Below are 25,414 nucleotides of genomic sequence, written 5' to 3'. Positions count from 1 at the left end.
TTGGAATGGATAAGCAATGCGATCCTGCTGTGTAGCACTGGGAACTATATCTAGTCACTTACGATGGAGCATGATAATGTGAGAAAAAAGAATGTATGTGTGACTGGGTCACCTTGCTGTACAGTGGAAAACTGACATAAAACTGTAGACCAGCTATAATGGGAAAAAAAATCATTAAATTAAAAAAAAAAGAGTTAAGGAGTTCCCATCACGGCACACTGGAAACAAATCCGACTAGGAACCATGAGGTTGCGGGTTCGATCCCTAGCTTCGCTCAGTGGATTAAGGATCTGGCATTGCCGTGAGCTGTGGTGTAGATTGCAGATGAGGCTCGGATCCTGAGTTGCTGTGGCTCTGGCGCAGGCTGGCAGCTACAGCTCCAATTAGACCCCTAGCCTGGGAACCTCCATATGCTGCAGGTGCGGCCCTGAAAAGACAAAAAGACAAAAAGACAAAAAAGAAAAAAAAAAAAAAGAGTTAAAAGCAGAGCCTGGAGCAGTTATTTGCACATCCTTGTTCATAGCAGCATTATTCACCAGAGTCAAAAGGGAGAAGCAACCCAAGCACTCATGGATGGACAGATGAAGTGTGGTCCACCCTCACAATGGAAAATTACTCAGCCTTGAAAAGGAAGTTCTGACACCTGCTACACGGCGAACCTCAGGTCACTGTGCTGAGGGAGATAAGCCAGTCACAGGACAAATGCTACACGATCCCAGGTGTGTGAGGAGCTGGAGTAACAGTCAGAGAGACAGAAAGTAGGATGGTGGGGGCCGGAGGCTCGGGGAGGGGAGTTAGTATTTAACGGGGGCAGAAGTTCAGTTTGGGAAGATGAAAATCTCTGGAAATGGATGGTGCCGATGGTTGCACAACAATGTGAATGTACTTCATGTCGCTGACCTGTACTCTCGAAAGTGGTTTACGAGGTAAATTTCACGTTACATGTGTTCGCCATAATAAAAAAAAATGATCCCCAACAAACATGTATCAGCACTTGTCACTTTCCTGCTGAAAACCCTCCAACGACTTTCCTCTGCTCATCTTGGACCATGGGGCTCCCACCAAACCCTCCCCTTGGCCCGGACTGCTCCCCATCCCTGCTGCCCAGGTGCCAGTCCCTCCCTTCCGCTCCCCACATGTAAGCCGCCTGCCCGCTGGCAGCCACCACCACGATGGGCCCCGGTGGGCCCACATTATCCCTGTACTCACACCATTATCCATAATGACAGCCTGGCATAATTCTACATTTACGATTTGTATAATTACCTTCTACGGAGCTAAATGATCAGTATTATCAGCATTAAATGTTTATTAAGTACTTCTAGCCATACAGCCATACAGGCTAGTAAGATGCAGCCTCAGCTCTTAAAAACAAATCTTCCTTCCTGGGAGTTCCCCTTGTGGCTCAGGGGGTTACAAACACAACTAGTATCCACGAAGATGTGGGTTCCATCCCCGGCCTCGCTCAGTGGTTTAAGGCTATGGCATTGCCGTGAGCTGCGGGGTAGGTCACAGATGAGACTCGGATCCCATGTTGCTGCGGCTGTGGTGCAGGCCGGCAGCTGCAGCTCTGACTCGACCCCTAGCCTGGGAACTTCCATACGCCACGGGTGCATTCTTAAAAAGCAAAAACAAAACCCTCAAATCTTCCTAATTCCACCTAGAATTCACTGTACCTAGGTTCTTCCTCCTTCCCGGAGAAGAAACTGGGGGCTTCTACGCTTTTTGCCTGGGCTGCGTGTGTACATGAGGTCATACAAGCTTCTCCGGGATGCGGGAGAGACGACACCCCCCATCTTACAGATAAGGAATCAGGCTGGGGGCAGGTAGGAAGTAGCCGAGGCCTTTCTGAGGGCAAAGCCCTCATGCCCTCTTATGCGGGGTGACAGCGTGGCTTACTAGGCAGGGGGACTTGTTTTCTATCTTATTTACATCTTGTATGCCACATGCTGTGCCAGCCCCACGGGAGAAACACTTGAGCAAACAGACTGCTCTGAATCAACTACTTCCTAAGTCGGGGTCACAAAACCACAGGCTCATGGGTGAAGCCGGCAGGTGTGCGGTAGAGCGGCAGGGCCTGTGGCAAACACGTGACTCATCTAAAGACCACAGCCAACTTTGCTGGGAGGCAATGTGGGGTTCCTGTCGTCTCACCTCCCCGCTCTTCGAGTTAGATTTCTTTTTTTTTTCCTTTTTAGGTCCGCACCCGCAGCATGTGGGGGTTCCCAGGCTAGGGGTCGAATCGGAGCTACAGCCACCGGCCTTCACTACAGCCACAGCCAACCTACGTTGGGTCTGCGACCTACACCACAGCTCAGGGCAACGCCAGATCCTTAACCCACTGAGCAAGGCCAGGGATCGAACCTGCAACCTCATGGTTCCTAGTCAGATTTGTTAACCACGACGCCACGACGGGAACTCCTTGAGTTGGATTTCTAAGTGCAATCTCTAGATTTGTAAATGTTGGCTACACAGGCAGATACCGGTTCCTGTCTAACCTACAGCCCATCCCTGCCTCAAGCCTCATTTCCGGCCCCCCTCAATTTTTGTCGGTTGGGATCAGAGAGCCCTTGATCTCAGGAAGCGAGCCCCAGAGGATGTGCCTTAATTGCTATCCAGCACCCTTAGCAGTCTCATTTCCTTCAGCTAGTCATTGCTCTCAGGCTGAGCTAGTGACCTACTTCTGACAAATGAGACGTAAGGGAGAGGCTGCTAAGGAGGTCCTCCCTTCCTCGGTACAAAGGCAAAGCCTTGACACCTAACGGGAAAGAGCCTTTGGCCTCTGGCCCCTCCTCCTGTTTCTGTGGATGCAGTGGTGAAGTCTGGAACAGCAGTAGTCGTTTTGGAACCACGAGGCAGGAAGCACAAGGCCTAAAACTGACCTGCCAAAAATGACGGAGCAGAAGGTTGCAAAGACCCAGGGTTTTTGATGACCTCCTTGGTGTCTCAGCTCGAGATGCGGCTGTGGCCGCTGTACCCAGTCCCAGTGGAACAAGCCCTGGGCAGCACCGGAAGGTGGCTGGAGAGAGGCCACCTGACACGTCTAAGGGCGGCTGCGGCCCCTTGTTTAGCAGAGGCCTTTGTTTAGCAGGAGCCCTTCGGCAAGCATCCCACAGGCGCCCCACCCCCCACCCTCTCCCCCTTCTGAGACGTTCATCCACAACCCCCCGGGCCCAGACCGCTTCCTTCTTACACCTCAAATCTTGTTCTTTCCAAGTTCCTGGACTATCGGTCAGTTTGTTAGCTGCTGCCCCTGAGCAGGTGTAGACCCTGGGCCTCTGGGGGACGCCCCTTCACCTCTACTCTCACACCCTGGGGGCGAAGCCGTTATGTGCAGGGTTCCCCTTCTGCCTGCTGCCAGTGTATTTACAAAGCCATCTATTAACTGGGTCTGCCTTTTCCTGCTTCACTCTCTGCCCAGAGAATCCCCGGAGGCCACTGTTGTGGAGAGTGGGCGAGGAGGGGGTGGAGGAGGTGCCCTGGGAGTCCCAGCCGCCTGTTGGCACGACTTGTGCTCCTGAGACCTGCTCAAGGCTGACATCATCAGACACATCGACTTCCCCTTGGCACCCAGCTCAGGTACCATACTGGGGTCTCATGATCTGGCATTTGGTCCCTACCTGTGACCAGCAGCAAATCTGGAGCTGCTCAAATGGAGAAGAGTTATTTGCAGAAGACGTGTCTTTGCTCCAACCCCGCTGGAGTCTGCGCTACGACTCTGCCATGAGGACCTGCCACAGATGCCTACCCCACCTCTGCAGGGTTATCTGGCGCATAGGTCAGAGCAGCACCTTCAGAGGAGGTTCAAGCTGTCTTTAAAAGTCAGAGCCACCAGCTCAGGACGCTCCGAGCCGCACTCCGCCAGCTTAGCTAAGCAAACTGTTCAGGCCCCCGCTGGCTGTTGGAGTGAACACACATTGCATCTCTGGCGCATCAGCTCTTGATAAATTCCGCCCAACCCTACATCACGCTCTACCCACCTGGACCGACATCCGCAGGATCCCTCCCTCAGGAACTCCGCAGGTCTCTGCTGGTAAGTGCAGAATATCCTGCAATTCCTTCTCTGTGTGAACATCTCCTAGCTTGGGCTTGGCCATTGCTTCCCTGGGGAATGCTGGGCTCTGACTCCAGTTATGGCCTGGAGTTAATGAGGGGCGAGTCTTGAGAAGCCTCAGCACCTGTTGCCAGGTAAGCAGCTCACGCGAGAACACGAATAGGATTTCAAGCAGGCAAAGACTAATCTCAGCCAGGCAGGGGGCTTTTCCACCGACAAAGCGGCTCAGAAGGATGGGGGTGGTTTAAAATGTTTGCTTGCACCCTCCCAACTCTCCTTCTTCTAATTCTCAGGAGCCCACTCTTCCCAATCAACAGCCTAATTTCACCAAAAAGCCCAGGGGATTCAACTTCTGCTGTAATTATGCCTCAGGTGGGCTCAAAGGCAGGTGAGACCATGACAGGAGCTGGTTCTCTGATTCTGCTTTACCCGAGAGCTTCCATTTTCTTTCTGAAATCTCTCTGGGGTCGGAAGCCCAGCCCACAAGGCTCCACTCCCACCGACACAGCCACATGCAGCAGCCTTGCCTCCAGGGAGTCGTCCACTTCAGCAAGAAGGGCTAGACCTGAATGGGAATATGCAGCCAGTGGGGTCACCATGGCACCAGCATCATCCATTCTGGTTTTTTTTTTGTCTTTTTGCCATTTCTTGGGCCGCTCCTGAGGCATATGGAGGTTCCCGGGCTAGGGGTCAAATCGGAGCTGTAGCTGCCAGCCTACGCCAGAGCCATATCAACACAGGATCCGAGCCGCATCTGCGACCTACACCACAGCTCACGGCAACGCCGGAACCTTGACCCACTGAGCAAGGGCAGGGATCGAACCCGCAACCTCATGGTTCCTAGTCGGATTCGTTAACCACTGCGCCACGACGGGAACTCCTGCATCATCCATTCTGATACCAGCCCCAGATCCCCAATTTTGTGGGTCTGTTTCCTGGGACCAAGTACATCTGTTTCAACATTCAATCAGCAAAGCAAAAGCTTCTTTGGATATTTCAAAGGAGAGGAACTTAAGATGAAGGGATGCCATGGGTGAGGAAGAGCTGCCGGAGCAGGGCGCTGCTGCTGGGGTGCTGCTCAGAGACCAGGAAGCTGGCACCACTCCCCACGAGACCCCAGGGGTGCTGCTGCTGAGCAGAACCCACCGATGTGGGTGACTCACCTGCTGCCCGCGCCTTCACACAACTGTAAGCGAGGCCGGCTTCTTCCTTCCTCCGCGCTGCACTCTCACCTGGGCTCTCATTGGTGGAACTGAACCAGAGCCAGCGGGCACAGACACGGCTGGCAGCAAGGCGGGCACAAGTAATGGCACACCTCCTGGGGTGCTGTGAGGGTGAGTGGGCTGATGGACAACATCGGTAACAGAGTGGATTCATCGTGTCCGGCGTTCCCGCGGTAACAAACCCTACCAGCCTCCAAGAGGGCGCAGGTTCCATCCCTGGCCTCGCTCAGTGGGTTCAGGATCTGGCATAGCCGGTTACTGTGGCATGGGTCGCAGACGCAGCTCGGATCTGGCGTGGCTGTGGCTGTGGCGTAAGTCGGCGGCTACAGCGCCTATTGGACCCCTAGCCTGGGAACCTCCATGAAACACACAGGCGGCTCTTAAAAAAAGTTCTCGGGAGTTCCCGTCCTGGCACAGTGGTTAACGAATCCGACTAGGAACCATGAGGTTGCGGGTTCGATCCCTGCCCTTGCTCAGTGAGCGTTGCCGTGAACTGTGGTGTAGGTCGCAGACACGGCTCGGATCCTGCGTTGCTGTGGCTCTGGCGTAGGCTGGCGGCTACAGGTCCGATTCGACCCCTAGCCTGGGAACCCCCATATGCCGCAGGAGGGGCCCAAGAAATAGCAAAAAGACAAAACAAAAAAAAAAGTTCTCGTGCTTTGTCTAGCGCAGGGAGGTCTGCAAGGGCCGTGGACGCTCGCTCCCCCACTATCTTAGGTTTGAAGCGTGTTTCTTTCCCCAGTGGGGAGTACTTCTCCCCTCTTCTGCATGTTCTCTTTGCCCCTCTCCTTACTTCTCAAAAGGATTCACGATGGCAACACGCCCTGCTGATTCCACAAGCTGAGCTTCTCCGCCGCCTCTTCCCCTGGAATTCTTCGGGCTTTTCACTCTCCAGATGCCTTCCTCTTCCTTCCTCTTCCCTAAATCTGAACCCATCCTGCTCTCAAACATGCCGAAAGAGAATGACAAACCTGATTAAAAAACAAACAAAGGGACAAACAAAAAGCTAATAACCTACGAGGGAAACAAACATCTAAAACCTTAAAAATGTTAGTAAAACAGCTTGCTTCTTGTGTGGACCAAAGGACCCTCTCGTGTAGCTGGTTTCCGGAGGAAAGGAACTCTCTTGCCTGGGAGCTAAGTCCTGAAGGAGCCCCTTCCGTCTCTGCTCTGCCCACAGCCTGGTGCCAGTGTCATCACTGGGCAACTGGAATGAGTTTTTTTGTTTGTTTGATTGTTTTTTTAATTTTTATGGCTGCAACTGTGGCGTATAGAACCTGAGCCACAGTTGTGAACTATGCCACAGCTGCAGCAATGCTGGATCCTTAACCCACTGTGCCAGGATGGCAATTGAACCCATGCCTCCAGAGTGACCCGAGACGCTGCAGAGGCAACTCTTGATCCTTCATGCCACAGCAGGAACTCCTGGGATGAAATTTTAAGTCAGGTCTGTTCCCTACTTCAAGACTTTTGCATTTTCTTTTTTTTTTTTTTTCTCCTTTTGCTTTTTAGGGCCACACTTGTGACATATGGAGGTTCCCAGGCTAGGGGTCTAATCCGAGCAACAGCCACTGGCCTACGCCAGAGCCACAGCAACGAGGGATCTGAGCAGCATCTTCGACCTACACCACAGCTCATGGCAACGCCAGATCCTTAACCCACTGAGAGACCAGGGATTGAACCCGCAACCTCATGGTTCCTAGTCGGATTTGTTTCCGCTGCACCATGACAGGAACTCCGCATTTTTTCTTCTTTTTTTTCATGGTTTCCTTTACTGTGCAGAAGCTTTTTAGGTTTAATTGGGTCTCATTTGCTCATTTTAGTTTTTATTTTCATTACTCTAGGAGGTGGATCAAAAAAGATATTGCTCTGATTTATATCAGAGTGGTCTGCCTATGTTTTCCTTTGGGGTTTTATAGTATCCCACCTTGATTTAAGGCTCTAGTCCATTTTGAGTTTATTTTTGTGTATGGTGTGAGAGAATATTCTAACTACATTCTTTTGCATGTGGCTGTCCAGTTTTCCCAGCACCACTTATTGAAGAGGCTTTTTTCTATTGTATATTCTTATCTCCTTTGTCAGGTTAGTTGACCATAAAAAACAAAAACAAAAAGACAACCCACAAAATGGAAGAAAATCTTTGCAAACAAAGCAACCAACAAGGGATCTCCAAAATATATAACGACTCACACAGCTTTATTTTTTATTTTTATTTTTATTTTTTTTGCCATTTCTTGGGCCACTCCCGCAGCATATGGAGGTTCCCAGGTTAGGGGTCTAATCGGAGCTGTAGCTGCCAGCCTTCGCCAGAGCCACAGCAACATGGGACCTGAGCTGTGTCTGCGACCTACACCACAGCTCACGGAAACATTAGATCCTTAACCCACTGAGCGAGGCCAGGGATCAAACCCGCAACCTCATGGTGCCTAGTCGGATTCGTTAACCACTGAGCCACGACGGGAACTCCTCACACAGCTTTAGATCAAAAAACCAAACAACCCATTGAAAAAGTGGTCTGAAGATCTAAATAGACATTTCTCCAAAGACAGACAGATGGCCAAAAAGCACTCGAAAAGATGCTCAACATCACTAATTAGAGAAAATGCACGTCAAACCACAATGAGACATCACCCCACCTCAGTCAGAATGGCCACCATCAGAAAGTCTACAAACAATAAATGCTGGGGAAAACAGGACCCTCCTACACCATGGGTGGGCATGTACACTGGTGCAACCACCATGAAAAACAGCATGGCGTTTCCTTGAAAACCATGAAATTGAAATACAGAGCTACCGCATGACCCAGCAATCCCACTCCTGGGCATACATCCAGAGAAAACCATGAGATACATGCGCCCCAGGGTTCACTGCAGCACTATTTACAACAGCCAAGACATGGAAGCCACCTACATGTCCCCCGACAAAGGGATGGATAAAGAAGATGAAGCGCGCGCGCGCGCGCGCGCACACACACACACACACACACACACACACACACACACACACACACACGGTATCGGCCATAAGAAAGAACAAAACAATGCCATCTGCAATGATGTGGACGGAACCAGAGGTGATAACACTAAGCAAAGTCAGAAAGAGAAAAACAGATACCTATGATATCACTGACGTGTGGAATCTAATAAAAACGATACCAAAGAACCCATCTATAAAAGCAAACAGATTCTCAGACTTCAAAGTCACATTTATGGTTCCCAAAGGGGAGTTATGGGGGGAGGGCTAAACTGGGAGGGCGGGAGTAACACATACACGCTACTATACAACCTCGCTAATTCTGTTTAAGAACCGAGCATTCAGCACAGCGAGGTCTGCTCCAAGTTCTGTGACAACCTGTGCGGGGGGAAAAGAACGGCTCTGGGTACACGTGGAACGGATTCCCGCTGCTGTACACCCGACACTCAGCAGACACTGTAGCGCAATTCAACACCAGTGGGAAAGAAGAGTTCCTGGGTAGCTCAGCAGGTTAAGGACCTGGCACTGTCACTGCAGTGGCACAGGTCTGATCCCTGGCCCGAGAACTTCGGCACGCCGCGGGCACAGGTTCCACTGCCATCAGAATGAAGCCAAGCCGCCGGGCTCCCTGCCTCCCTCCCTCACCAAGCTCCTCTGGGCCCCTCACAGTCGCCTGCCACCCTCCCTCCCGCAGGCTCTCCTCTCGCCCCAGCCCCGCTCTTCCCCGCCTTCAGGTCTGACCTGAAAATACCGCTTCTCAGGGAGGCCAGCCCATCACCCTCACCGGGCTTTGCTTCCTCACAGCACTCACCACAGGCGACCTGATGGCCCCGCTCCCTTGTACCTGGAACCGCCAGGTGACTGAGCCGGAGGCAGACGTGAAGACTTCTCTAGCACCCCAAGTGTCGCTAATCCGGAGCATCTGCGACGTGGGGCCTCGGTTCCTCGCCTCAGAAAGACTCAAGAGCAGTGACTTTCAGAAGCCGCGAAACCTGCAGTGTTTCTTGGAGGAAACACTGATTACTCTGTGATCATGACCTCATGGTGAGCAGAAGGGAAACCAGAGGGGTTGTTTTCCAGACTCCTTCGAATGACCTGTGAAGTCCAAGCGATACGGGGTGACAGGACCGCGGCGGGAGCACGGCCAGCAGACACAGCGATGCGGGCTCTTGCAAGGTGCGCTAATGCACAAGAGCCACCTGCGAAGGAGGCGGGGCTGGAGGGCGACTTGGATCTTTCTGTGCCAGGAACATTCTTCACACTCTCAGGGCGCCCTGCGAGTGAGTGGTGGGGCCATCTCGCCCAGCTCTCAACAGCATCCAGTCCAGCTGATCAGCTTCTTTCAGAAAGAACTTTCTTTGATCTGCTTTATAGACACCCGAGCCCCTGCTTTTTCTCTTACTCAACTGCCATTTCTTCCAGTTTCCCGGCTTTTCCTTCTGCTTCCATCTCATTACACTAAAGTACCCCAGGTCCTGGTCCTTAGATCTTTTTTTTTTTTTTTTGTCTTTCTGCCATTTCTTGGGCCGCTCCTGCGGCATATGGAGGTTCCCGGGCTAGGGGTCGAATCGGAGCTGTAGCTGCCAGCCTACACCAGAGCCACAGCAACGCAGGATCCGAGCCACGTCTGCGACCTACACCACAGCTCACGGCAACGCCAGAACCTTGACCCACTGAGCAAGGGCAGGGACCGAACCCGCAACCTCATGGTTCCTAGTCGGATTCGTTAACCACTGCGCCACGACGGGAACTCCGTGGTCCTTAGATCTGCTCCATCAACACGCTCCTCCCAGACACGTCCATTCAGTCCACGCTTTTAACCACCACCCAGACAATGGCGGCTTGGAATTCAGTGCTCAAGCCTGAACTCCAGGCTGGAAGAGCCAAGAGTCCACGAGACACCGCCACTGGCGTTCCCCAGGCGACTGAAACCTAACGTGCTCCAAACCACACCTGGGCCAGCTCTGCTCCTCCTGCAGTCTCCATCTCGGCAAACAGCACCACAGTTCTTTCACTCTTACTCCATAACACACTGGCAAGCCCTGCTGGCTCTATCGTCAAATTAGATCCCCTATCACCGCTTCCACTCGGGTCTGACTCACTGTCTCTCTCCATCCCCGGAACCGCTTCCTAACTGTGCTCTCTGCCTGCTTCCGCTCCTGCCCCTGGACGATCTATTCACACACAGCAACTTGAGGATTCCTTGTAAAACTGAAGGGGGACCCCCTTACTCCCCCCAACTCTTTTGGAAGGAATTCTGTGATCTACAAAGCCCTATCTCATCTGGCCCATGGCTACTTCCTATCATCCGCTCCCTAGCTCACTTCACCCCAGCCACACCTGCATCCCATTTCATCACCTGCCATCACCTTCTACTCTGCAATTTCTTTGCTTCCACCCTTTCAACCTCCCCATCCTCACCACTCCCCTCTGGTCTATTCTCCATCAATAGCCAGGGGGATTTTTAAAATTTAAGACTGGAGGTCCCGACGTGGCTCAGCTGAAACGAATCTGACTAGCACCCAAAAGGACGCGGGTTCCAGCCCTGGCCTGGCTCAGTGAGTTAAGGATCCCATGTTGCTGTGGTGCAGGCCGGCAGCTACAGCTCCGATTTGACCCCTAGCCTGAGAACTTTCACATGCCCCAGGTGAGGCCCTAAAAAGACAAACAAAAGACCCCCCACAAACTTAAGAGACATATCCCCTCATCCCTCTGATCTCTTTCAGCACTTCCCATTTTCCTTATTATTATTTTGTTTTTTAGGGCCACACCCGCGGTGTATGGAGGTTCCCAAGCTAGGGGTCCAATCGGAACCGTAGCTACCGGCCTACACCACAGCCACAGCAATGCAGGATCCGAGCCGCGTCTGCGACCTACACCACAGCTCACGGCAACGCCGGGTCCTTAACCGAGTGAGGCCAGGGATTAAACCCTCAACCTCCCGGTTCCTAGTCGGATTTGCTTCCGCTGCGCCAGGACGGGAACCCCCCATTTTCCTTCTTCTACAATCCAATAGGACCCGGCCCCAGGCCGCCTCTCCGCCTTCATCTCGCACACCGGGATGAAGCTTTCCGGAAAGGCTCCTCCCTCCGCGCCGTTGCTGCTGCTCCTCTTCCCAGCAAAGCGCCTTCTCATCAACAGGGCCGTCCGCGCTCCTCACTGCCCAGCCTCCTCCCTTCCCCCCGCGGTTCCCAGTCCTCTCCTGCCTACACGGTATCTGCCTCCGACCTTCAGGGAGACGCCTCCCCGGCTCCCACCCCAGGCCCGGCCGCCCTTCCTTCCGCCTCGTCCGCGCGCGGCATCACGGGGCTTGTAGTCCGCGCCCGGGGCCGCGCCTCCCGACACTACAACTCCCACGGGGCAGCGGGACGCCGCTCCCGCACCAACCGAGGGGGCCGGCCACCTCGCGGCGGGTCGGGGCTGCCGCCGCGGGGGCGGGGCGCAGAGATGGCGGACGGGGTCGCGGGCAAGGACAAGTGCGGGGAGCCTCGGCTGGTGTCGCTGCCCCTGTCCCGCATCCGGGTCATCATGAAGAGCTCCCCCGAGGTGTCCAGCATCAACCAGGAGGCGCTGGTGCTCACGGCCAAGGCCACGGTGAGGCGGACCGCGCGGGGAGGAGTGAGGAGCGGAGGGCGACAGTGGGGGCCGCCCGGGACCGTTGCGTCCCGCCCCGCCCTCCGAGCCCGGCCGAGTCCCGCCGCGCTGCCCTGTACCCCTCGGCCCGCGCGCCGCCCGCTCCCCTGCGCGCGCCCGCGCGCTCTCCTGGGCGCGGCCTCGCTGCCTTCCGCCGCGCGCTCCCCAGCTCCCGCGCGCCCTTCGCCCCGCCCCCGGGCGTCAATCCCGTCTTACCCCGCGCGCCCTCGCCCCGCCCACTCCGTTCCCGGCCTCCCCCGCGCGCCCAGCGCCCCGCCCACCCCCCCCTCCTTCGGCGTCTCCTCCTCCCGAGTTGTCGGCCCCCAACCCCAATCCCTCCCCTCTTGTCGCTTCCGGCCGCTTCCGCTTTCGTGGCTTTGGGCTCCACCCCTCGGACGGTTGAGCGAACGGGCCCGCGCCTTCCTCCCAGTCTTCGGGGCCGCACGTCCCCAGGTCAGAATTAGCCTTTCCAGGGCCGTGGTTTTACAGCCGGAGGTGCTAGCCCCTCCCCGGTCTTTTGATTTGGCGCGTGGTGGGCGTTCTTGCCCAGGGCCAGGTTTCAGCTGCACGGTTTCCCTCGCTTTCACGTTCCCTAGAGTGGCTTCCGGCCCCTGCTGGTTGCGCCCAGTGTCCGGTGTCCGTACGGTCAGGGTGAGGGCGGTGGGAGGTCACGTGGTCTTGGGATAGTTGTGCTTTCGGGTCCAGCTTCGTTCAGTAGGTGTTAAGGAATTGAGGAGTTTCGCAAGCACTTCTTCCATCCCTTACTAACGGAACTAGGTGGATTTAAAATAGAAATTCCCAGAGGCTCAGCCCAGGTGGTGTCTGGGCAGAAAGGGAAGCTGATCGTTTTTTTACCTTTAGGTTGTTGACCGTAACGGTTGTAGGCGGACAGCCTGGAAACACTGTGTTCAAACGGAAGTGTGTTCCTCAGCCACACCGAATTTTTGAATGGTCTCTTGCCCTTTTTAACTCCAGAGGTTCGTCATTAAACATGACTCATTGTTGAATCACTTTTGATTATTTTTCATAAGTTATAAATCTAAAGTAAACTTTAGGGAGACGCCTGCTTCCCTGACAACTTAATTCAGCCTTTGTTTCCTTTCTGACCGCGTAGTCCTTTCTCGCGTGATTTTCTGTAATTTGGGAAACCGAGATAATCTGCAGTCATCGAAATGAGTGTAATTAAAAATGAAGGTCTGTAAGTTTTCAAAGCACACCTTTCGTTTTTCATTTTGTTTTAGGAACTCTTTGTTCAGTATCTAGCCACCTATTCCTACCGACATGGCAGTGGAAGAGAAAAGAAAGCTCTCACTTACAGTGATTTATCAAACACTGCAGAGGAGTCGGAAACTTTTCAGTTTCTTGCAGGTATTTAGACTTTCAAACATTCTGCTTAAAAAAAATGCTTAGCAATTTACGCTTTTTTCTCTGCTCTTTTTTCTTCTTGCGCTGAAATAGACACTTGGCTGTTTTCTCCAGGTGCCAGAGTTTCCCACGATCTGGCATGAGTCTTAGTTTTGGCCGTTTGAGTATGTTTGTAATGTGATTCACCTGGACCAAGAAGCCAGCACTCTCCCTACAGGGTGTTTGTTGGCTGGGGCATGGCAGCCCTTCCCTGACGCCTCCTTACTTGGTCCAAGAAACAGAAACTCAGAGTTGTTGTGCAGCAGTAGCTGTGGGTCACAGCTAACAAGAGCTCACGGGGATCCTTGGGGCAGCCACCCTGTGCGGGCTGGGTTGAGCCGTGGGCGCCAGCACCCAGAAGCACGCGGTTTGCTTCAGTGGAAGGGAGGCAGGTTTGCAGGGCTAGTTTCCTGCTGTTTACCCAGAATTGTCGTCTGAACTTTGTTTTGTCTTGGAACCTGTTTAGAGGTCAAAGCAGGAACTGGGACATTTTGAAATTTACATTACTGATGCTAGCTTTATGTTTTTAAGACATATTACCAAAGAAGATTTTAGCTAGTAAATATCTGAAAATGCTTAAAGAGAAGAGGGGAGAAGAGGAGGAGAATGACGACGACGACGATGAGAGTGATGATGAAGCGGAATCCTAAGCCAAAAAGAAATGCGTTAGTGACCGGCCGGGGAGCACGGCTCCGGGATGAACACCTTTGCTCCGAGCAAGCGTCTGCTCACTCTCGAGACACCCCAGGGACACCACGTTCCTTCCTGGCTGAGATGGGGCGTGAGGTGCCTCTGCTGTAAATAGCCCAAAGCAGAGCGTCTCTTTCCCAGGCCCACGCTGCAACCGGAGTGGGGGTCCAAACAAGGGGCTGCGAGCTGGGGTCACAGCCAGTCTGCAGCTCTAAGCCGTTGAGGCCAAGGCAGCTTTGCTTAGCTTTGTAGCTTACAGATAGATTTTGAAGAACTTCTAAATATCAGTTGTATAAATTCACATGTGTATATTTTGAAATTAGTTTTTGTAAACAGCCAGATCCGGTTTTAGCTAAAATACGTGGTCTATGGGTAGTATGTTACATCTGAATTTTTGTATTTCAAGAAAATTTGTTTGGCTTTGTATTTGTTCAAATATTGCATTTTTTTAAACTGTAAAGAAATAACTTTTTAAATTAAAAGCTAGACTTTTTACAGTAAAGTGTTTTATGGAACTAGTTTTATTAAAACCCTTTATTATTCTAATGCCTTGGTTATTCTGAGACATTTGTGAAATATAAAAATAAGCACTTTCTCTTACATTTATTCCTGAAGAAAAATTTTAAGCGAAATTATTAAGTCAGATACAATAAGAAATAGTACTTCTGCATAGTGTATTTTTCTTTCCTTTTTTTTTTTTTTTTTTGTCATTTTAGGGCCACACCTGAAGCATGCGGAAGTTCCCAGGCTAGGGGTCAAATCAGAGCTGCAGCTGCCAGCCTACACCACAGCCACAGCAACTCGGGATCCGAGCCTCATCTTCAACCTACACCACAGCTCATGGCAATGCCAGATCCTTAACCCACTGAGCAAGACCAGGGATCGAACCTGCATCCTCATGGACACTAGTCAGGTTTTACTTCTGAGCTACGATGGAAACTCTCTCTTTTTTTTTTTTTTTTTATTTTCCCACTGTACAGCAAGGGGGTCAGGTACAGCAAGGGGGTCAGGGGAAACTCTCTTAAGTGTACTTTTCTTAAAAAACATTTAAGACATTTTGTATATCGGGGAATCTCTACACTTACTGTTCCTTTCTTTACACTCTCGGGAATCGTTTTTACTGTCCACAAGAGAAGACACTAAGCACTATTTTTTTTTCGCATAGGGTTAAATTTTGTCTCTCTTTTTAAAAAAACTGAGTTCTGATTTCCCTCCAGTGAAATCTTTTGGTTTTTTTTTTTTTTTTGCTTTTTAGGGCCACACCCGAGGCATATCAGAGTTCCCAGGCTAGGGGTCAAATCAGAGCTACAGCTGCCAGTCTACACCACAGCTCACGGCAACGCCAGATCCTTAACCCACTGAGCAAGGCCGGGGATTGAACCGGCAACCTCATGGTTCCTAGTCAGATTTGTTTCTGATGCGCCATGACGGGAACTCCGGTGAAATCACTCTTTAATGTCCGTTCTCTTGGCTGTGTAAGCAGTCAGTATACAGGACAGTTCCATCACCCCAAATACTCCTCTTTACCCCTTGTTAGTTCCTCCCCTCACCCCAGGCAATCACTAATGTTTTCTGGACGTTTTAAAATTTATTTAAAATATTTTGAAATCCACTTTTTGGGGGGAGTTCCTGCTATGGCGCAGAGGATCTGGCGTTGCTGCAGCTGTGGCATAGAACCACTTTTTGGGAGTTCCTTGTGGCTCAGCAGGTTAAGGATCTGGTTGTTAACTGGAGTGGCTTTTGGTTGCTGCTGTGGCATGGTTGGACCCCTGGCTCAGGAACTTCCATATGCTGTGGGTGGAGCAAAAAAAAAAAAGCATGTAATTATCAGAGTTGTGATTAAAAAAATACATCTAACTTGGTTTATCTCAATTATTACATTTTCTGTAAGGAACATATTTTTTCAAAAAGTCAGAAAATATGGGAACAAAACTTTGACCTTCTTTAGCAACAATGTATATCCTAGGGATTTTCAGCTATTTTTTGGTTTTCTTAGGCCAACCTACCTTTCCCAACACCAGGTACAGACAGAAATCAGACACAGCCAGAGCAAGCAGCCTGGCAGAAGGTGTTCAGTGACCCACCAGGCCTGCACCCCAGGTGTGGGCAGCACCGATTCCCACGACACGGAGCTTAGGGCTCTGCACTTGCTTGGGGTTTAGCTGAATGGCTTTTGACTCCCTTCCTCAAGGCTGCCAGAGAAGGAAGACCCAGCTCATGCCAGACACATCTGTTCTACCCAGTGCCCTCCCGGAGTGTGTGTGCCCAGCCCCCACATCCTCGGGGTAATGCCTGGCTCTGCTGAGTCCACTGTTGAAGGAACAGGCCTGTACAGAATAAGGCTTTAGACTTCAGTCACCGAAGGCAGGTTTCCATCTCAGAAGCCTGGAATCTGAGCCTGTGCTGAAGGAAGTGCCCAAATAAATGAGTAATAGAAGCGCTTTTGGAGAGGCAGCTGTAAATACGAGGAATTTTATTTTATTTTTTGCTGACATACTATGAGGCAAAACAAAATTGACACCATACAAAATAACTTTATAAAATATCATTCACATCATATTTTATCAGATTTACAGCATTCTGTGCATGTTAAGGGTTATGTAAGGAGGTGAAAAAACACTATGCCAAACTTTTAGTATTAGTTTATATACACACAATAAGAAACAAAACAAGTAACTGTTAGGTTTTCCATGAATTTATTGCAAAAATAGTGCAAACTACTTAACCTAGTAAGCTGTAAAACAAACTCGAAAGGACCCAGCTAAGCTTAAACACGACAATAGATGCTCAGTGTCTCAGCCTGTAGCTTTCTTCACCAGTTTGTCTTTGTCAGTCAAGACCACTCCCCATCTGTTCAGTTGAGGGCGAGTGCTGGGGAACAGAGATGTGTGAAGACTGGCTCTTCAGAGGCCAGATCGATGCGGCTGCCTGGTGCCAGCAATACCTTTAGGGTCATGCTACTTACTTACTCAATGGCAATTTGGTGAGGTCTGTGTGGAAAATTGGAAGATGCCATGATATTTAAATCTGACTTTAGAAACAAGTTGTCCAACCTCTTGATGAAATGGAGAAAAGAATTAAGAAAGCAGCATGAACAGAAAGGACTGGGAACATTATTGTCTGCTTATAAACATGGTATCCTTTTCTCAGGTGTATCTGGGTAAAGTATTCATCTACGGGTGGGCAACCTTTGAACCAGAGAGTTAAAAAAAAAAAAAAAAAAGTTACTGTATCCCTACAAGAGTAACTTTAAAATCTCTTTCAACAGTCTATTGGGGTCCAAAAAGCATATATCTAAACAAAATAATACAAGCAGAACATAACGCTACGTCTAAAAGCTAAAGAAACAAGATGCAGCATATTCAGGCTCTTTTTCTTGAGGTACCTACATAAATTTCATTACCTGCCCCAAAGTACTCATGTTAGGTAAAAAACAAAATGCTTACTGGTGAGCCAATTGTAGGGCATTTATTATTATTGAGAAAGTGCAACAACGCTGATCTTTATATGCAGCATACTAAAGGATGATTTACTCTTTACAAAATATAGCTTAAGTATCGACCTGATGGAAGTTTAAAAATTAAAAACATTTAACTAGAATCATCCCATTTTTGTTTGAGATCCTGCAGCAAAAAGCCTCCCCAGAATCAACTTTCAAAGTTTTGCCACTAAGGAATGTTGGTTCTCTTGTAAAATTCAGAGATCTCTTTAAAATAGTAAAACTATACACTACAGGAAAGATCCCTAATTTTTATTTCTTATTGGTATAAAATCAAATTCTTAAGACTCCAAAATATTGTGTTACCTCCAAAGAATTACATTAAAAAAGACTGCCACAGTAGGAAAAGTCTAGACTTGTAAACTGCCAAATATAAAAGCATGGAAAGTCATCGATCTCCTATCTTATTTTCTCACCTGCCAGAAAGCTTTCGTAACTTACAGAACCCCGGGGCGAGGTGGGGTGGTTCTCATAGCACCCCCCGCCCCCCAGACGGCCAAGGGTTCTCCCCTCCTCTGTCAAGTTCACCAACACCCCCACCAGGAGGTAGGAAAAGATGAAACCGACAACCATCCATCCGCTGCTCATGAAATCAACTCATAAAGCCTGCCAGAGGGACGGGGGCACTCGAGGTGAGAAAAAGCAATGACGGGTATTTGTGAGTGTTTTGGCCGCCCCTCCACTGGCACAGAAAATGAAGTGAGAGCTACAAATATATGCATAGAAGAGTTTGGAATTTGCCTGTAAAATGTCGAGTTTGCTCTTGGACATAATTCTTTTTTTTTCCTTTCACAAAAGGGCAGTTGGGATTCCAATAAATGTTAGCAGTTGGCTGGGGTGTTCTATCAAATTCCATGGCCAATTGGGCTTTTTCTCCCCACATACAATATAAAACATTTAAATTCCATACTGATTTTTTCAATGCATTAGGATTCAACACAAAAGGCACAAAATAAATAAAAGTATTATTAAATAAACAGAAATTATGATTTCAAGCTTTGTTTGGAGTTACAGCTCACTGTTTCGTTACTTTTTCCGATTTAATTTGACAGACTTAGTAAATAGCACCCAACTGTTTAACTGAGGTAGATCCACATTGTAAAGAAAGCTGGGTCCCCTCCATTTTATGTCTAAATTGAAGATGCTTTTACAAAAACAAAAATCCATTTAATCATGTGCAGAAGCAATGACAGGTGGTACTACCTGAAGAAAACTGAGAACAGGAGCAGGTCTGCAAAGAAGATTTATGCCCAAATGATACTCTCCATCGGCTATAAATAAACCTCAGAAGGAGGGAAAAAAAAAAAAACATCAAACATTAAACAGAACCCTGAAAAAGTCTCAAGACTTTTAGAATGGTCTTTTTGACTGACTGCCACAGAAATGCACAATGGTCCATTTTCATCAAGCAATGGCAACAGCCAAGCCAGACCAGAAATTGGGGGTGCGGGGGTGGGGGTCAGAGAGAGAGAGAGGGAGGGGGAGAGCGAGAGGTCTGTATCACTGAAAGTTTCCCTTTGTAACTCTGGAGAAAAGATTTGTTGAATTATGATATAGCATCTCGAATCCGAACAGGTTAAACTCATTCTGCCTAATATTTTTGCATACTCTGAAACTTATACAAGTTTAACATCTGATTAAGGCTTAATTTAAAGTGGCATCACCACCTAGCATCATGCAAGCATTGGGCATCCTCAAAACACACAGAATGGCATTTAACTAAAGACAAGGACAGGAAGCCTCAGAATCGTATTTAGCAGGTATTGTAATTTTATGTTTAATTTTACAATTCATGTAGCAAATGAAAAGTTATACAGCGAGGCCAATGTTTATAAATACTAGTTTATATAGGAACTGTCAATTTACACAACAGCACTGCACGGTTTCTATACCGCAAGCACAAGACATGGTCACACAGACCCACCATACAGGTAAACACGTCCGCAGACAGCAGGCGGAGCACCACCCGAAATGGGGCCCTTGTAGCTGCTTAGCTTCTTAGAAAAGAGTAAACTTTAAACGACCATAATACATTTTGATTCAAAATGTCTTCTAATTTTTTTTGGGGGGGGTGGGGGAAAATTAAGAAGAACAAGGTCTACCTATAGAACGTTTGAATTCATTTTTGGTTTTTTCAATTATTTTATAAAAATAAAATAAAACTAGAAAAGTTGATAAAACTCAGGGTTAAAGCCCCTCAATACATATTAGGTAAGTCATCTGAAATGTACCAGAGGTAAGAAAAAATCTGGATTTAGACACTACATTCTTTTCTTGTATTTAATGAGTAATTAGCCACTTTGCTGCACAGAAACTTACAATTATTCCCTTAAAACTTCTTAAAAAGTAAAAACTCACTTGCCTGTACAGTTACAAAACATGAATTTATACCTTCAACAACTACATTTAAAATTCACACTAGCAAACTCAGGAGTCAAATCTCACTTTCGGGCTAAACTACAGACTTGCGGGAATTCAGTCATGGGTGTATTTGGCTTTGAAGAGGAACCCCAGTCGGTCCTGCACAGCCTCTGCTGCCGCCGGCACCTCTGCAAGGAAAGGGCTGCTGCCCTTCAGAGTGGGGGCCCGGGGAGCAGCCACCACGAAGGCTTTGCTAGACATTCTAAAACAAGTAACACTGGATTATCTCCCCCACTCAACAAAACCAATAAGATCATTCCTCGATGGGGAAGGGTGGTTTTTAATTAGACCATCAGCCAAGAAAAACTGCTCAACACCTGCCTTGGAAACGTCAGAGCTAAGACCTGCATTTTCGAGACGTCAAAACCGGAGTCCCGCGTGCACGGCTCCAGGTGACAGCACCCCCGAGGAGGAAGCAGTTTCCCCGCACACGGGGAACGGCCGAGAGAAGCCCTCCAAAGGACGGGAATGGAAATAGCACCTCACAACCGAGGACTCCACGCTCGTTTTACAAAGACACAATGCCGATTCCAGCACCTTCCTTCTAAAAGCTTGGTTCCATCACACTCGCTACTCTTGCTGAGTGACCACGAGAACAAACCCCCCGGGTGCCGACGGTCAGTCGGTGCCTGCCTAAGAGGTGGGTCCTGCTCCCTTTCCTGGAAGCACAGCAGCCGTGGACTTGCTCAGGGCCCGGGGAAAGCCTGCAACTAGAACCCAGCAGCTTCCGAGAGGAGGCAGCGCATCCGGAGTCGAGGAGCAGGAGCAGCTGCCAAGGCAGAGGGTCAGTGACCGACGGTGACACAGGACAGCAGCCCCAGCATGGCTCCAGGAGGACGCTGAGGACCGGGCCTGAAAGGCACAGAGGCTGAGGCTGTGTCTCTCTCCAGAACACACTCGGCCGGGCACCGGCAGGCACCAGAGGACGCCTGGGTGCCCCCTGCTTCTTGGGTTAGAGGGGCCTGCCCTCGGCCACTCCCCAGGACTGTTCCCACAGCTCCAGAGTTCAAAGGCGCCCCGGGCCCGACACAAGCACCCAGTTCTGTCAAGTGGTGCCAGGCAGCCAGTGTGCACCGCATGCCCTGGCCCGGCGGGGCAGGTGTTCTGGGATCAAGCCACGGTTCTAAGGACCTCGCAGGCTCAGAAAGACCGAACGAGGTTGGCCTCACCATCGAGTTCCTGGAGACATGGGGGGTGGGGGTGGGGGGTGTCAATATTTGGTGTTTTAGCTTTAACTCTGAACTGCTTCAGTCGGAGGAAGATGTAAACAGGAGATACCTCGGCTGCTCTACCCGCCTGCCTGAGGAGGGGATGGGGCGGGGGCCGGACTCCACCCTTCGGTCACACCTCCAAGGGCTTTCCGAGATGCGACACGGGACATTCTCACACCAACACGAAGATAGAAGAGGGTTAACAAAAGCGCAGGTAACCCTCAGCTCCCTCATCTTACTGATCTTTCTTGAATGCAAAGACGGCCCCACCCCAGGGCTCCGGAGTCAGGCGTGCAAAAATCACGGGTCCATCCGGGTCCAAAAGTTTGCATCACTAACACGAGGAAGGGCCATTGGGTAGCGGCCCCCGAACAACCCTGTGAGACTCTGGCTGAAGACGAGGCCGCCTCAGAGGGGACTCCAGCAGCCCTGGAAGCAGACTGGCACACGTGGTGGGCAACCCCCCCAGCGTCCATGCTGCTTGGGGTGCGTGCCTGTGTCTACACCACAGCGTGACTGCGGGAAGGCCTCGAAGGACACTTAAAGCGCACCGGGTGGCCTGCAGACAGCAGCACCCAAGGCAAGGACCGCCGCGGAGACTGCACCTGGCACCTCCCCGGCCCGCGGCGAGGTCTGCCCAGCGTCCAGGGCAGCGGAGCCGGCTCCACCCACCTGGGCGTTTGTGACGCGTCATGCCCACCTGTCCACGCAGGAGCGCACTGCGCAGGCGCCCTGGAGCAGAGGCTCGCCTTCCAAAGATGAGAGCGGTGAGGAAGCCAGAGGGAAGACACGGAGGAGGCAGAGGGTGACAGTGACCGGCCCACCGCAGCGCGTGGGCGGAGGACATTTCTGGCAGCAAGTGGTTAATCACACGTGAAGACACGCCCTCCCAGGACGGCCTCCGACAGCGCGAACTCCCGCTGCCAGGTGCCGCCCTGGACCCTGTGTCCCTTTCAAACAAAGGGCCTTGGATTTGAAGAGAACATTTTGCTTTCAAACCTTGGATCACTGTAAAGTTTGGAGTGACAATAACTCAAGGTTCCCACGCCAAAGGTCAATGACGTCGGCATCGCGTTTTGAAACCATGCAGTCCACGCAGCATGCGCACGAGCGTCAGTGTGTGAGCACCTTTGCGGTTTCCGAGCGTACAAAAGAGGGGACAGCAAGGAAGGGCCATTTGCAACCCAGTCGTAAGGAAAGCGGGAGCAAAAAGGGCATTCTTCGGGCAAAAAGGAAAGTGAAAAGCCAGGAAGGCAGCTCGTCTCCAGGTCCGGCCGCCCCACGGCCCCGCCGCGGACAGTGCAGAGGCCCTCTCGTTTCACGCCTGCTGCTGGCCACTCAGAGGGCTAGACGCGCGGAGCTGGGCGGCCCTGACAGCAGGGGATGGAGGGGACTGCCCGTGGGTCACAGTATGGCACACGGTTTTCAAGCCAGAACCGGACAGAGAGATAGATGTTCACAATTCAGTTTATTCAGGCAACGTTTTGGCTATTTTCAGTGTGGATAGCTCCGCTGAAAAGCAAACGTGAAACTATTGAGAATTCAGAGGTAGCCTTTATCTGCATTTATTTTTAATCTAAAAGGTATTTAGAAACCAGCTTCTGTAGTGATATGGCTGAGCCAATACATTCACTTTAGACACTAAAATGGCAAAACATCCAAAAAAGCATTAAGGGAGGGCACGGAGATGGCACCAACGTGACAGTCACACACACTCGGGTGAACGGTTTGGGTGTAAAGGCCCCTTTGTGTGTCTGATGCTGGGCTGCCTGACCACAAACAGAGCGACACCCTGTGGGCTGGAGACACACTTCAAATCTGGCAAATGGCAAGGCCGAGAGGAACAGCACTGGACTTGAGGTCTGCCCAGCATCTATGGGCTAAGCCACAAAGGATGGGTCTGACCCCACAGCGACCTCATGGCTTTAGTATGACGGCTGACCCAAGAGAAGCCAGGGAGGCCCCAGCTCTCTAGGAACATGGGCCATTCAGACGCTTCCTGCCCACGCTGTCAAATGCTGGACGGAGCTCGAAGCAAAACGCTTTAGGGAGTCACGGCAAATGACAAGGAAGCCAACAGACCAAAAGTGTTCCACGGAGTGACAGTGACTCCTCTTAGCATGAACCCTTCGGACGGCAGGGAGCGCACGCTCTCTCCTTCCAGAAGACGGCAACTTGCTTTCAGGGAAAGACAGCAAGGACGAGGAGGCTCGACTGTCCTTCGTGCCTGGTCAGCAGACACGGCTGGAGAGGGGAAGGGCGGCGCCGGTCCACGAGCTCCGGCGCAAAATGCTGAGCAGACGCGGCGGTCTCGCGAAACAAAGCAACGCGCTGCGGTCACGTCATTTCTGCTATCCTACCTCTATTTACAATCGTGTCAAACGGGTACAGCAGAGGCCAAGTTGGACGTGATAAAAAAGCAAGCTGTCACAAAATCAGTGCAATTATTTTGAGTTGAGAGTTTTCCTTACCAAAAGTTTCAGTGTGTGTGTAACACGGACACAGCCCTATCACAAAGTCACACGTGCACTTGCCTACACTGAACAACGTCACAGCAGCCAAAACTGCTGGCACGGCAGCCAGAGAGAGATTCATGGTTGCTTTGGGGGGAGGGCTGAAGATACAAACACCATATTCGCATCTGCAAGTGAGGGGCACGAACACTGAGGAAGTTTCTACCTACTGTACATTCCTTTTCTCAGGAGCGTGAGAGATGAGTGAGCGGAGGTCACAGGAAAATGTCTATGGCTTGTCTGGGCCACTGGGATTGTCCACTGTCTGGATTACGTCAACGTCTAAAGCTCCCAACGGAACTTCCTTAAGAGGTGTAGGAAAATGCCCATGAAAAATCTTCCTAACTGCCCAAGAGATCAAAGTCCCACTGAAGAAGCCCATCTGGATGCTGACAGACGGCTCGGTGGGACAAGCCCCGTGCGTCCACAATGCGGAGCGACCGAGAGAAGCCAGCCCAGCCTCCCAAGGCCTCCTGGAGACAGTCTGGTGTCCCAACTGCACGGCGCTTGGCTGGTCTGCCCTTAACATATTGTATCAAATATATAATCTGACTGAAAAACTGCCTTGTAAAAATAAAATTTAAATCACCCTGCAGATCAATGTAAAATTACACTGCTGCATTTATAAGAAAAACAATTCATCCAGAAAAACTACATTTGTGGCTTTCAAAAATAAATCATCCAGCAAACTCGAGGGTAAACATCGGGTAATTTATAAAAGTTGGGGAAAATAATTTCTGTCATATCCGTCAGGTACCATGTGCACTGGACTGTCCACACTAGCCAAATCAAACCAGAGCAAAAAGGGAAAATAAATAGTAACATCTGCCTTGAACAACAATAAAATAACATATAACACTGAGACCTGCCCCCCCCCCACGCCCCACCTGCTATAGGAACTGAACTGAATTTGTCTTTTCTGATGAGCACTTGATAGGGTATAAACAGCAGTCACAGAGCTGGATCCGGCCAACCTCAAACGCACGGAATTTGCCGTTTCCAGCAGCTCCCTCGTGGGGAGCCCATGGTTCTCGGTGCATACACTGATCGCGGAGTGTGAGAACACGCCAACGAGCCACACGATCTTGAGAAGAAAAAGCAGACCCTAAAATGCAGTGTCAAGTGTGTATGCGAAGACGTCTTCAGACGGGAAACCAAACCCAAATACAAAACAGTCCCTTTCTAAAAGTACAAGTATGCCCAGTTTCACAACATTTATCTGAGCTTATAATAAGTCCACAAACAGCAGGATGGAACCTCAGCAGGGCCAAAGAGTTCTCCTACAAAGGGGCCGCGTGAGGCAGCTCCCTGGCCTCTTCCGTCACTTAGCTAGTAGGGCGAGAGCTCTAGTGGTGAGAGGATGGGAACACGTTAGTTTTGCTCACAGTGAGTATTTTAAAACACACTAGGAAGAGTTCCAGCATAACAGCTACTTGGGAGACCTCTTTTTCTGTCTGCTTTTTTTTTTGTTTTTTGTTTTTTGTTTTTTTTGTTTTTTTGCTTTTTAGGGCCACACCCGTGGCACATGGAGGTTCCCAGGCTAGGGGTCGACATGGAGCCACAGCTGCCGGCCTACGCCAGAGCCACGGCAACACTGGTTCCGAGCCACGTCTGCGACCTACACCACAGCTCACGGCAACGCCGGATCTGTGAACCACCAAGCAAGGCCAGGGATCGAACCTGCCACCTCATGGTTCCGAGTCGGATTCGTTTCCTCTGCGCCACGACGGGAACTCCTGGGAGACCTCTTTTAAAGAGAGAAATCCCAGTTTTTCTTTGAAAGGAATCCAGAT

At 50.5% G+C, this 25,414-nt stretch overlaps 1 protein-coding gene across 2 annotated transcripts; it reads left to right on the top strand.

Annotated features, from left to right (window-relative positions):
• Positions 1-11,681: 11,681 nt before the first annotated feature.
• On the top strand, positions 11,682-14,523 carry CHRAC1 (chromatin accessibility complex subunit 1). Of its 2 annotated transcripts, XR_014843312.1 has the most exons (4): positions 11,682-11,844; positions 12,745-12,860; positions 13,125-13,251; positions 13,819-14,523. XR_014843312.1 is itself a non-coding variant. In XM_021088860.2 (3 exons), exons 1-3 carry the CDS (start codon positions 11,698-11,700, stop codon positions 13,935-13,937), a joined length of 393 nt encoding a protein of 130 aa, XP_020944519.1. In that variant the 5' UTR covers positions 11,682-11,697; the 3' UTR covers positions 13,938-14,523. The 2 variants fall into 2 exon arrangements, 1 of the variants encoding a protein (XP_020944519.1); XM_021088860.2 differs by lacking the exon at positions 12,745-12,860.
• The last annotated feature ends 10,891 nt before the right edge of the window (positions 14,524-25,414 follow it).

Source organism: Sus scrofa, chromosome 4 (genome assembly GCF_054392235.1).
Source record: "Sus scrofa isolate SSC_HxYL_T2T_F1_AM1 chromosome 4, Sscrofa_HxYL_maternal_Yorkshire_Landrace_v2.0, whole genome shotgun sequence".
Taxonomy (NCBI): domain Eukaryota; kingdom Metazoa; phylum Chordata; class Mammalia; order Artiodactyla; family Suidae; genus Sus; species Sus scrofa.
The sequence above is the reverse complement of the archived record's forward strand: the minus strand, read 5'-3'. Positions and strand labels throughout refer to the sequence as shown.

Excerpts from the sequence above, each read along its gene's own strand:
- CHRAC1 (XM_021088860.2), top strand. The coding sequence starts at position 11,698 with ATGGCGGACGGGGTCGCGGGCAAGGACAAGTGCGGGGAGCCTCGGCTG. Across the intron at positions 11,845-13,124 it reads TGCTCACGGCCAAGGCCACG|GAACTCTTTGTTCAGTATCT; the intron begins GTGAGGCGGACC and ends ATTTTGTTTTAG. Across the intron at positions 13,252-13,818 it reads AACTTTTCAGTTTCTTGCAG|ACATATTACCAAAGAAGATT; the intron begins GTATTTAGACTT and ends TATGTTTTTAAG.